At 46.6% G+C, this 12,149-nt stretch overlaps 1 protein-coding gene across 3 annotated transcripts in view; it reads right to left on the bottom strand.

Moving 5' to 3' along the window:
* The window catches only part of USP46 (ubiquitin specific peptidase 46), a 58,497-nt gene extending 47,124 nt beyond the window's left edge, over nt 1–11,373 (bottom strand). For 2 of the 3 annotated variants that reach the window (XR_002830543.1, XM_014460207.2), the window contains exons 1-2: nt 10,444–11,373; nt 9,595–9,892 (exon numbers count right to left, since the gene is read on the bottom strand). Coding sequence is in view for 2 of the 3 variants with exons in the window: in XM_014460207.2 (XP_014315693.1) it covers nt 9,595–9,612 (18 nt within the window). In the remaining variant the exon portion in view is untranslated. The remainder of the gene's footprint in view (nt 1–9,594; nt 9,893–10,443) is intronic. The other variant, XM_014460209.2, reaches the window with a different exon arrangement.
* Between the last annotated feature and the right edge of the window lie 776 nt (nt 11,374–12,149).

Below are 12,149 nucleotides of genomic sequence, written 5' to 3'. Positions count from 1 at the left end.
TGACAGGGTGCAGCGCCCACCCCTGATCCGCCTGCTCTGTGTGTGACAAGGGAGCGGTGCCCCAACTCCCCTATTGCCTACTCTGTGAGTGACAGGGGGGAGCTCCTCAACCCCTGATCCGCCCTGCTCTGTGTGTGACAGGGGGCGGTGCCCCAACTCCCCTATCGGCCCTACTCTGTGAGTGACAGGGGGGAGCTCCTCAACCCCCTGATCAGCCCTGCTCTGTGCATGACAGGGGGGAGCTCCCCAACCCCCTGATCGACCCTGCTCTGTGCGTGAAATGGGGGAGCTCCCCAACCCCCTGATCGACCCTGCTCTGTGTGTGACAGGGTACAGAGCCCCAACCCCCCTGATGGGCCCTGCTCTGTGAGTGACAGGGGGCAGCGCCCCAACCCCCAGATCGGCCCTGCTCTGTGTGTGACAGGGTGGCGCCGCAACCTCCCCATCGACCCTGCCTTGAGTGTGACAGGGGGCGGCGCCCCAACCCCCCAATCGGCTGTACCCTGAGCATGACTGAGGGTGGTATCGCAACCTCCTGATCCGCCCTGCTCTGTGCATGACAGGGGGCGGTGCCCCAACTCCCCAATCGGCCCTGCTCTGAGCCCGACCAGGGGCTCCACCTAGGGATTGGGCCTGCCCTCTGCCACCCGGGAGCAGGCCTAAGCCAGCAGGTCATTATCTCCCGAGGGGTCCCAGACTGCGAGAGGGCATAGGATGGGCTGAGGGACCCCCTCTCCCCCTACGAGTGCACAAATTTTTGTGCACTGGGCCTCTAGTATGTAATAACTATGTATGGTGCCAGGTAGATACTGAAAATATCGGGAGATCACTCTGTAAAATATACGATTGTCTAACCACTATGCTGCACACCTGAAACTAATACAAAATAATATTGAATATAAACTGTAATTGAAAAAAATAAAGATAGCAACTGAGCTTAGCTACTTTGTGTATTTCTCAGTAGAAATACCTAACTGTATATACCAAATTTTAAAAAGGGTATGTTATTCGCTTATTAAATGACTAAAAATCTTTTTTTAAATATATATTGTATTGATTTTTTTACAGAGAGGAAGGGAGAGGGATAGACAAGTAGAATCATCGATGAGAGAGAAACACCAATCAGCTGCCTCCTGCACACCCCCTACTGGGGATGTGCCCGCAACCAAGGTACATGCCCTTGACCGGAATCGAACCTGGGACCCTTTGGTCCGCAGGCCGACGCTCTATCCACTGAGCCAAACCAATCAGGGCTAAAAATCTTTTACTATATGATGTGCCCTCATTATCAGGAAAAGAAAAAACATTGTATCCTGATTGAATACAAAAGCTTTGCCACACACCACCAGCGCCGTGTCTTCCACCAGCGCCGCGCCTTCCCCAGCGCCGTGTCTTCCACCAGCGCCGTGTCTTCTGAGACCTCTCAGTTGGAAATCACAGCTTCTTCCTCCTTTTGTCCGCTCCAGCACTTTCCCTCCCTGGTCTGGTCTTTGATTGGAAGCTAGATTACAAGGTGCCCGCCTGCTCATCTTCTCAGCACTGCTCACCAGCAGGAACAGTTCTTAACGTCCTATAGACCCAGAGAGGCCTAAGTCAACTGCCCAGGGTCCCAAACGCCACAAAGTATCAGGGTCAGGATGGAACTGGGTCCCCAGTTCAGGGTTCTTTCCAATGCCATCATTCAGACTCCTTTGCTGGTGGTAAAAAGAGAAGCTCTAGAATAAAACAGTAATAAAATGGCCGGGCACTGGGCTAAGCACTAGACATAAATGATTCCATTTAAGTCTTGCAACCCCTCAGGGAGGTACGTTCTCTCATCACCTACAGGCTATGGATGAGAAACCGAGTCTCTGAGAGGGTAAATCATAGCAATTAGTACCGAATCGTTATTTTGAGCACCCACCCCCTCTCACTTAGGAAGTGCCTCACTTGGGGAATAAATCGGAGCGTCTCCCTGCTATCCTATCCTGACCTGCTCCAGTGCAGAGCTGACCAGGAGAGAGCTGTGGGCCTCTCTCTAACCCCGGTCCCCCCGCACCACAGAAACAGGGAGACGGAACCCCCATTTCCCCAGCACCACAGTCAGACCACTCCATCTGGTGCCTTCTGCCTCTGCTCCTGCCCAACGCCCACTGAATGTGGACAGCAGGCTAAGATAAAAGCAGAATTCCACTGGATCCTACGATACCAACAGCTCTGTGCTTTGGAAAATATTAATTCACGGGCAGAATGAGAATAACTGAAAAGTAACATGCGGGAGGGCATCACGGCTCACAGAATGCTTCTGTCGGCAGGACCTCCTGAGATTCTCCTTAAAGAGCTGTGAGGAAGGTATCCCTTTCTGTTGTAAAGAGACGAGGGAACACCCGAGATTTACCGAGCCCTGAGGTCCCACACCCCAACTCCTCCTCTCTCGAGCCGGAGAAGAAGGACGTTGTTTTCCTCTTACTCCCTAGGCTGTGCGGGAGTGTGCTCCCCACACCAGGACCATCTGGTCACCAGAGAGGTGGCTAGAAAGGCCAAGTCCCACTGCAGACCTACTGAATCGAATCTGCATTTTAACAAGATCCCAGGCGATTCCTGGGCCCTGCTCTCCTGAAATTTCGGCAATTCTTCCCTTCTACGAGCTGCCCCTCTTCCGTCATTATCCAAGAATTATTTACTGCGCATCCACCACACATGTGCCAGGCACTATGCTGAATGCTGGAAATCAACAGCGAATAAGATCGATCCGGCTCCTGCCTGTGGAGTTAGCTGCCAGTCTAGCACAGGTTTCTCAACCTTGCCTGCTCATCAGAATAAACTGCAGCAATTTACAAAAAAGGGCAAGTGCCTGAAAAATCCACCCAGACTGACCTACACCCACGTACACTCAGAAACTCTGGGAGTGGGGCCCTAGGAGCTTCATATCAAAAAAGCTGAGTGGCAACCACTCTGGGGAGCAGCCTGGCAATACCTAACAGAAATGCCGACAGGCACATCTGGGGACAGCACTTCCACTTCCAGGACTATGTCCTGGAGGAATGAAGGCACATGCGTAAGGAAGGCAGAAACAGCAGCATTCACTGTGGCACTGTTTCCAGAGAGAATATTATGGAACCTACCCAACTGTCCCTAAATAAGGTGATGAATAAGTAACCCATCATCAAGTCAAAGAATATGGCTACCGAGCAGTGAGCATGAATATACTAGAACTATATGTGTCAAGATAATTTCAAATATAATTGTTGAGTGAAAAAGCTGCAAAAGATTGCACGTATTTACACACAAACGCTGACATACTGCTTATGGACTCAAAAATATGAACTTTAAAGACATGCAGAGTAAACATACCAACTTCAGGAAAATGGTTAGTTCTGGAGGAAAGGAGAGGAAAGAGACAGGGGTGGTTAAAGATTTTTTAAAAGATTTTATGTCTAAGAAAAATCTCAACCAAGTATGACTAAATTTTAATATCTGTTAAATCTGAAGGGTAGGTATTTGAATATAAATATATTAAAATACATTGGTTTTTTCCATACTCTTTGGGTGTTAAGACTTTACGGTTTTTTTATAAGTTTGTTTTTTTCTTTTTTTTAATATATTTTATTGATTTTTTTACAGAGAGGAAGGGAGAGGAATAGAGAGCTAGAAACATCGATGAGAGAGAAACATCGATCAGCTGCCTCCTGCACACCCCCTACTGGGGATGTGCCCGCAACCAAGGTACATGCCCTTGACCGGAATCGAACCTGGGACCCTTCAGTCTGCAGGCCGATGCTCTATCCACTGAGCCAAACCGGTTAGGGCTATAAGTTTCTTTTAAAAGTTTCTCATGTGACGTGACACATAGCCAGGGTTGGGAATCCCTGTTCCAGGAGCAGAAAGTAGTAAAAACCTGGCTATGTAATATCAAGAAATACATCTACAGAATGGCAATGATCTATAGCTCTTTAAAGTTTACTACCTTAAAATTTTTACGTAAATTTAAAAAAACTTTAACATGGCAGATAATTCCTATACGCAATATGTTTTTCGGAGGCCAAGGTTATTACCCAGGGAAAGCACTTATTTCTCAAAATGTGGCTGTCAGCTCACCTGTAAGAGAATGAGGAGGGAGTGGAGAGAAGGGAATACTTATTTTAGAATGCACATTCCAAGGCTCATCGTGGGTGCCAGGGACAGACACCCAGAGTCTGAATTTATTTTTTTAATATATTTTTATTGATTTCAGAGAGGAAGGGAGAGAGAGAGAGAGACAGATGGAAACATCAATGATGAGAATCATTGATTGGCTGCCTCCTGCACGCCCCTAACTGGGGATCGAGCCCACAACCCAGGCATGTGCCTTTGACTGGAATCAAACCCAGGACCCTTCAGTCCGCAGGCCAACACTCTATCCACTGAGCCAAACCAGCTTGGCCAGAGTCTGAATTTTTAAGGAGAGAATGCATGTGGGCACAATTCCTTGGTACACCAAAAAAACCACTGAAGTATAATATATTTTTAAAGCTACTGTCAGTCATATTTTTAAAACCATACATGTCTGTGTTCAATAAGATGGCATCTGTCATTCTCTAAAAAATCAAAATAAAGTGCGGGGACTGTTTTCTAAATATCTGAGACAGTGATTCCACAAGTACCTCAATCAGATCCTGATAAGAGCTGGTTTCCGGCACAGTGTACCACCTCACCTGACGGACACACAATGTCCTGGAGGAAGACCGTAATCCCACACTGCCTTTCTAACAGGACTTCAAAAGGCAACTGGGTGAACAGGAAAACTCCACAAGTCCAGCCTTCCTGTTGTTCTCCCTGGAAAAGGCCCTAGACATGATTTTCACCAACGCCAACTTCAATGAAGCAACACGTGAAAACACGAGACTTGAACTGAGAGGCCTGGCCAGGGTAGTAATGTATCTGGAATTTACTCTCAAGGCTCACGGTATCTTCTAGTCCAGTGGTTCTCAAACTTCCTAATGCCACGACCCTTTAATACAGTTCCTCATGTTGTGGTGACCCCCAATTTCACTGTTACAAATTGAACATAATTAAAGCATAGTGATTAATCACAAAAACAATATGTAATTATACATGTGTTTTCCGATGGTCTTAGGCGACCGCTGTGAAAGGGTCGTTTGACCCCCAAAGGGGTCGCGACCCACAGGTTGAGAACCACTGTTCTAGTCAATAGTCTTTTTGCTACAAGGATTCACCTGTTTCATCTTATCATCCCCCACCTGTATCTTCTGTTCTGTCCCTATCGTCCTTGACTGTTTTTGTGTGTGTGTGTTGTTTTTTTTTTGGTCTTCCTGATCATCCCCTTCATCACCCTTTTCCCTATTTTCACACAAAACCACCCCTGCAACCCTCACTTACAAACCCTGGAAAACTGCTCCAAAGCCTCTGGATTAAAAACAACCCCAGCGCCATAAACATATAAAAGATGTTCAGCCTCACTTGTCAACAGGAAAGTGCACATTTTAAATCACGAAGATACCATTTCACACCCATGAGACTGGCAAAACCTCAAGTCTGACCACGCCGGGCGTGTCTGTAAGCCTGTGGAGCAACTGGACCTCCCCACCGCTGCTGGGTGCAATGCAAATTGGCACAACTGCTTCGGAGAGCAAGCTGGCAGTATGTCAGGGGCAAAGATGCCCAGCTCCTTTGACCCACCCATTTCCCTTTTATGTAGAGACCACAGAGAACCTCTAAACACATGCACAGGGAGACGAGTTCAAATCTGTTCATCGCTCTAAAAGGGCACACACAAGACACTGTCAACCCAAGTGCTCATCAACAATAAAATGAATAAATATAATGCAGCACATTCATGAAATGTAATATTATACAGCAGTCAAAACAGCCTAGAATTCATGTATCTTTTTAAAAAATACATTATTATTGATTTCAGAGAGTAATATTGATTTCATTGATCGGCTGCTTCCTGCCCGCCCCACACTGGGGATCGAGCCCGCAACCCAGACATGTGCCCTGGCCAGGAATCGAACCGTAACCTCCTGGTTCATAGGTTGATGCTCAACCAATGAGCCACGCCGGTTGGATGAATTCATGTACCTTAATGGATACATCTTAACATTGCAATGTAAACAAAAGCAAACTGAGTTGTTCAGTATTGCAGAGCTTGTTTAAAACATGAAGAAACAATACTATATCTGGTTTATGAATACATACAGATCCAGTAAAACTATAAAAACACATGATAAGTACCAAATTCAGAACAGTGGTCACTGCCTGGGGGGGAGGGGAATAGGTGGGGAAAGGTTCACTTGTATTCATAGTATTTTATTTCTTCATGTGGAGGTAGATACATGGGTACTCACTCTGTTATTATCCATATTTTTCCTGAAATTTACCACCAGAAAAAGAGTCCCAAGAAAAAGAGCCCCAAATCTGAGCTACTATAAAGCATTTGCAGATTCTGAAAGAGACATCAGAACTTGGTGGGCAGGAGGAAGGTTGTACCTACAAGTGGAAAGTGAAGCTTTAGGAACCAACAGGGTTTCCCCACAGACTCCATCCATAGCAAATAATCCTCAGAATTATAGTAAAATTCCATGCAGAGGACTTATGACATCCCCAAAATTCTAAGCAGCAATCCCAGAACAGAAACTTTCCAAAATGTTGGCTGAGGTTGGTTGCTAATATAGAATTTATTTGCCTCAAGAAAGTCTTTGCTGGTTCATTTTTCGGTGGCCTTCTCTCTTAAAGATCAGCAAGGCTTTTCAAACCCTTAGACGAGCATTTGGTTTCAGCACAACTGAAGGTTTATTATGTAAAACTGCATTAAAATTTTAGGCCAGAAGGGTTAACTAGACTAAAAGGCACCATCTTTTACAGCTCTTTCAGTTTGCGTTGGGCTGGCTCCATGGGTAGGCTAGAGATAAAACCAAGATATACCTTTCTGATGGTACCACAGAACTAAACACCATCTTATTTTTTAAATATATTTTTATTGATTTCAGAGAGGAAGGAAGAGGAAAGACAGAAACATCGATGATGAGAGAGAATCATGGATCAGCTGCCTCCTGCACGCCCTCTACTGGGGATCAAGCCCACTGGGGATCGAGCCCACAACCTGGGCATGTGCCCTTGACCAGAATGGCACCTGGGACCCTTCAGTCCACAGGCCAACGCTCTATCCACTGAGCCGAACTGGCTAGGGCTAAACACCATCTTAAAACCTCAACTCATTCAAACTAATTAGAGCAGGCTGAAGGGTCCCAGGTTAGATTCCATCAAGGACACATGCCTGGGTTGCGGGCTCGATCCCCAGTAGGGGATGTGCAGGAGGCAGCTGATCAATGATTCTCATCATTGATGTTTCTATCACTCTCTCCCTCTCCCTTCCTCTCTGAAATCAATAAAAAATATATTAAAAAAAAATACATATATACACACACACACACACACACACACACACACACATATTGGGGATGTTCAATGGATGCTAAAATGCCAACATCTGGCATGTTCAACACAGTTTAAACAAGGTAGTTAAGTACTCAAGTAGTTACTAACCAATTAAGAGATGTAGATTTTTATAAAGACTCTAAGACAGCGGTTCTCAACCTGTGGGTCACAACCCCTTTGGGGGGTCGAATGACCCTTTCACAGGGGTCGCCTAAGACCATCAGAAAACACATATATAATTACATATTGTTTTTGTGATTAATCACTATGCTTTAATTACGTTCAATTTGTAACAATGAAATTGGGGGTCACCACAACATGAGGAACTGCATTAAAGGGTCGCGGCATTAGGAAGGTTGAGAACCACTGCTCTAAGAGATACTACTCATTAAAGAAGGTTTTGACAACAGCAACAACAAAATCAGTTTTAAAAGCTGAGAAAAACTAAGGTTGCAAGAAATACAATTTGTTCAAAGGCACCGTTAGACTCATGCTTAACTGGAGGGACACCAATGGTACAAATTCCAGTTCTGCCCTGACCGGTTTGGCTCAGTGGATAGAGCGTCGGCCTGTGGACTCAAGGGTCCCGGGTTTGATTCCAGCCAAGGGCATGTGCCTTGGTTGTGGGCGCATACCCAGTGGGGAGTGTGCGGGAGGCAGCTGATCGATGTTTCTAACTCTCTGTCCCTCTCCCTTCCTGTGAAAAATCAATAAGATATATTTTTTTAAAAAAATTCCAGTTCTAATTACAGTTACATTGACTATAATCACATCTTCACATAAAAAATAGTCAAACTTTGCTCAAATGCAAATACACTACAAAAATCCTACTGTGTTCATCAGTCTTTCCACTGTAGTGCTGCTGAGATTTTGTTCAACCTTTCTGCGTGGACACACTAAAATTTTCATCTTTATCAATGTTATACCCACAAGATAAGAAACTCCTGAGCTCCTTGGAGATAAGAACTCACCTCCTTCATTTATTAGCACCTGCACCCAGTACGTGCCAACACTGACCCAGCAGGTCCTCAGCAAATGGCCATTTATGGAAACAGAAATGTAATCTCCTTTCCACATGACATTTCCTCTGTGGCGCGTCTCACAGCACCATTAACAAGTAAAATTAAGATGAGGTGATTTAGACCAATTTGCATCAGCCCAAGTCGAATTTCTAGAGGGCACTTTTGTTTTCTCCTAATAAATGCTTCCTCTTTAGAAAATTCCTCAAGTTCTTCAAACAAAAAACGTACCCAAAACAAAAGCCTTCCATTTGTAGGGCCGTAGAATACATAGGAAGTTAGGTCCATTGGTCTGGACAAAAATCAGAGGATTATCAACAAGGGAGGTTTCCTCATACTTGGTAGCAGCTAGTGCATTTTTAAAATTACAACACACCAGCCAAACAAGCTTTATTATCTGTGACCCAGACATGCTGTGGCTAAGCTGACAAGCCCTGAGCAAGTTGATCAAGAATCATTATGGGCCCTGACCGGTTTGGCTCAGTGGATAGAGCGTCAGCCTGCGGACTCAAGGGTCCCAGGTTCGATTCCGGTCAAGGGCATGTACCTTGGTTGCGGGCACATCCCCAGTGGGGAGTGTGCAGGAGGCAGCTGATCGATGTTTCTCTCTCACCGATGTTTCTAACTCTCTACCCCTCTCTGTAAAAAATCAAATATGTTTTTTTATAAAAAGAATCATTATGGCAGGAATTCACATGAAAGTGAAATTAAAACAAATGGGAACCAGCATTAAATTTCCAGTGCACAATAAGACTTCAGTGGGGACGGGGACAGTGGAGGGATGTGAATATTTCCCAAGGCCCCTATATCTAAAACTGGCACAAGAAGTTTGAGGAAAAGAAAAAGAAAGGGGGGGGGTACTTATTTCTCAATCACATGAAGGATTTGTTTCCGCTCTGCTGGGTCCTTTCTTGTCTGGTGACAAAACAAATCCACTTTTCAATACTAGGTCTTGGTTTGTTCAAGTCCTACCTAGAAGGGTGACATTGTTTAACACCCTTTCTGGAAAAACATCACCGTGTTTAAAAAGGCAATCCTCACTTGCTCTCTCTACCACTACTCCAACCAGTTCCCACCAAGCAGGGTTAGGAGAAGGAAGGACCAATAGGAGCCCCAGTGAGAAGCCAAACAGTGAGGAGAGACCCCCCAGAAGACCTACCTGGAAGCAATTCATCATCGCGTGCAGAATCTAAAGAGGAGTCCAATGAAAATGTATGTCAGATCAGGCGGAGACAGCCGTCTCCTCAGCACCAAGCCTTCTCGTGTGGGAAGTGAGGCTGGGAGGGACAGGGTGGCCCGAGCAGCCTTTTATAAGGGGCGGGGTTAAGGATTCCCATCCCAGCCCTCGGATACTGCCATTCGGCTTGGATTACATAAATGAACACGTGAGCTGTTTACATCAGTGGCTTCTTTCTATCAGGTCCAAGAAGGCATAATCTCCTTTGTCCTTTGAACACCTGAAGGTGACATGAGGCGATACGGACGAGAGCTAGCACTCACTGAGTACCTCACCTCTATGTACTAGGCCTAGTAACTCACTCAATACAACATCCTAGACCAGTGATGGCGAACCTTTTGAGCTCGGCATGTCAGCATTTTGAAAAACCCTAACTTAACTCTGGTGCCGTGTCACATATAGAAATTTTTTGATATTTGCAACCATAGTAAAACAAAGACTTATATTTTTGATATTTATTTTATATATTTAAATGCCATTTAACAAAGAAAAATCAACCAAAAAAAATGAGTTCGCATGTCACCTCTGACACGCGTGTCATAGGTTCGCCATCACTGTCCTAGGAAGTGGGCACCACTATCGTCCCATTTCTCTAGATAAGGAAAGACAAAGCACAACCTGTTCACGGAACAAAAAGCTAGATTGTGTGAGATCCAGGCCTTGAACCCAGGAAGTCTAACTTGAGAGCACAAACTCTTCATTACTTGCTCAAGACAACAGTGTCCAAAGAGGAACATAAAACTCCCAACTTACGAAGGACTGGTTCCTCACCTCACCGGGGCGATGACCCCGAAGGTGGTGCCTCTTTAAAGATTCCACACGAGGTTGTCAACTCTCCAGACACAGCTCTAGCCTGCTCCTGTCATGCCCTCCCTGCAGCCCGCCTCCCTGGCTGAGTTTCACTGGAAACAGGTAGTGACATTCCGCCCGGGAGTGCCAAGAAGCCCCAGCTGCGCTGAGGGTGGAAAAAAAAAAAAAAAAGCTGGAGGCTGGCTTCCTCTTGGGACACACTAGCTCTCAAGTTCACAAGCTGCTTTAGTTCAGAGAGGTGTCACCACACACCAGCAGGACAGGAGTACCACCCAGGGCTGGGACGGCACCTCGCTGCCCCGTAGGCCTGAGGCCACCCCAGCAAGCCTGAAAGAAGAGTACTGGTCAGCTGCTCTGGTTTCAAAGGTCCCCTCGGAGCTCAGCTTGGCTTACAGAGACACTGGGCGGACTGGCATCCCCTCTTCGCTGCACCGAGCAACACTAATGCCACTCGACAGGAAGGAGCGGGAGGCCGTCTCTGCGTGAAGAAGGAAGGAAAGGAGAGGACACTGAGACGCTCCAGGAGCCACCCACCTCCTCCAACGGGCCCTGCGCCAATCCCCTAGGAGCTATCACCCCGGGAAGCCCCGGCGTTTGTTCTGCTGACCAGGGCAGTGACCACATCCAACAGTGCTGAAAACTGAAGCCAGCACCAGCGGGTCTCAATTCCACTCCTGAGCTGCCACATGGCTCCTTAATGCTCCTTTGCCATGTGTTAATCTTGCAACGAAATGTGGGACAGAAGATTGAAAAGGCTGTGTGATGGGGGAAGGGCAGTCAGATCACCTTACCTCCAGACTTCTCCATCAAGCCTCCTCAGATTCCCTTAGGGGCCTGTACTACTAGCTACAAGGGAGGTTCCCCCCAACCTGGCATTGAAAGAGCACGGGTTCCAGCTTTGATGGTGGTGTGTGTGTGTGTATAGAGAGGGGAGAGGGTACCTTGTAGAGGGAGGGCAAGGCACACACTCTCTCACCCTGCACAGGAGGGCAATGTCTTACTCCGAGAAGCAAACTGTGCACCCAATTAGAGGGGGGGGGGGGGGGGGCAGCAGGGTGCACCCTGAGGACCCAAGGGCTAGAAGCTGCTCCTGCAGAAACTGAAAAGCAAGGGAAAGCAACGGGAGAAACCCAAGTTCAAGTCACCAACCACCACACCAGGGAGCCAGTCCCCACCAGGGCCTGGGGATGTCCCCTTGCTGCTTCCACGCCCACCAGCCTCCACGGGTCTGCAGTGCATCAGGCAGAACCCTGAAGACCTCCACCCGCACCGCCAGGCCCCCGTTTTGGTTGTGGATTTAAATTACAATTGTGGAAATTTGGCTGCCCGCTTTTTAGACGGGGAGCTTGAGCCGGCCAATAAAAGGCACTTTCTTTCCCCAAAAAGTTGAGTTGACTTTTATTAGCACAATTTGGAACTTTTTTACTACTTTAAAAAAAGGGGGACATAAAAGGCTCCCCATTTACTTTTGGGCTTTTGAAAAGAGAAAACGTAAATTTCCCCCAAAGGGAACCACGCGAAATGGGAGGGAAAAAGGGAGTGAACCCCACAAGGGTTTCTTCTGGAAAAGTGCTCCATGAGGTTTACTTTAATTTTTTAAAAAATATTTTATTGATTTTTTACAGAGAGGAAGGGAGAGGATAGAGAGTTAGCAACATCGACCAGCT

The sequence above is a fragment of the Myotis lucifugus genome, unplaced genomic scaffold (assembly GCF_000147115.1).
Source record: "Myotis lucifugus unplaced genomic scaffold, Myoluc2.0 scaffold_127, whole genome shotgun sequence".
Classification (NCBI taxonomy): Eukaryota; Metazoa; Chordata; class Mammalia; order Chiroptera; family Vespertilionidae; genus Myotis; species Myotis lucifugus.
This window is presented reverse-complemented; position numbering and strand designations above follow the sequence as displayed.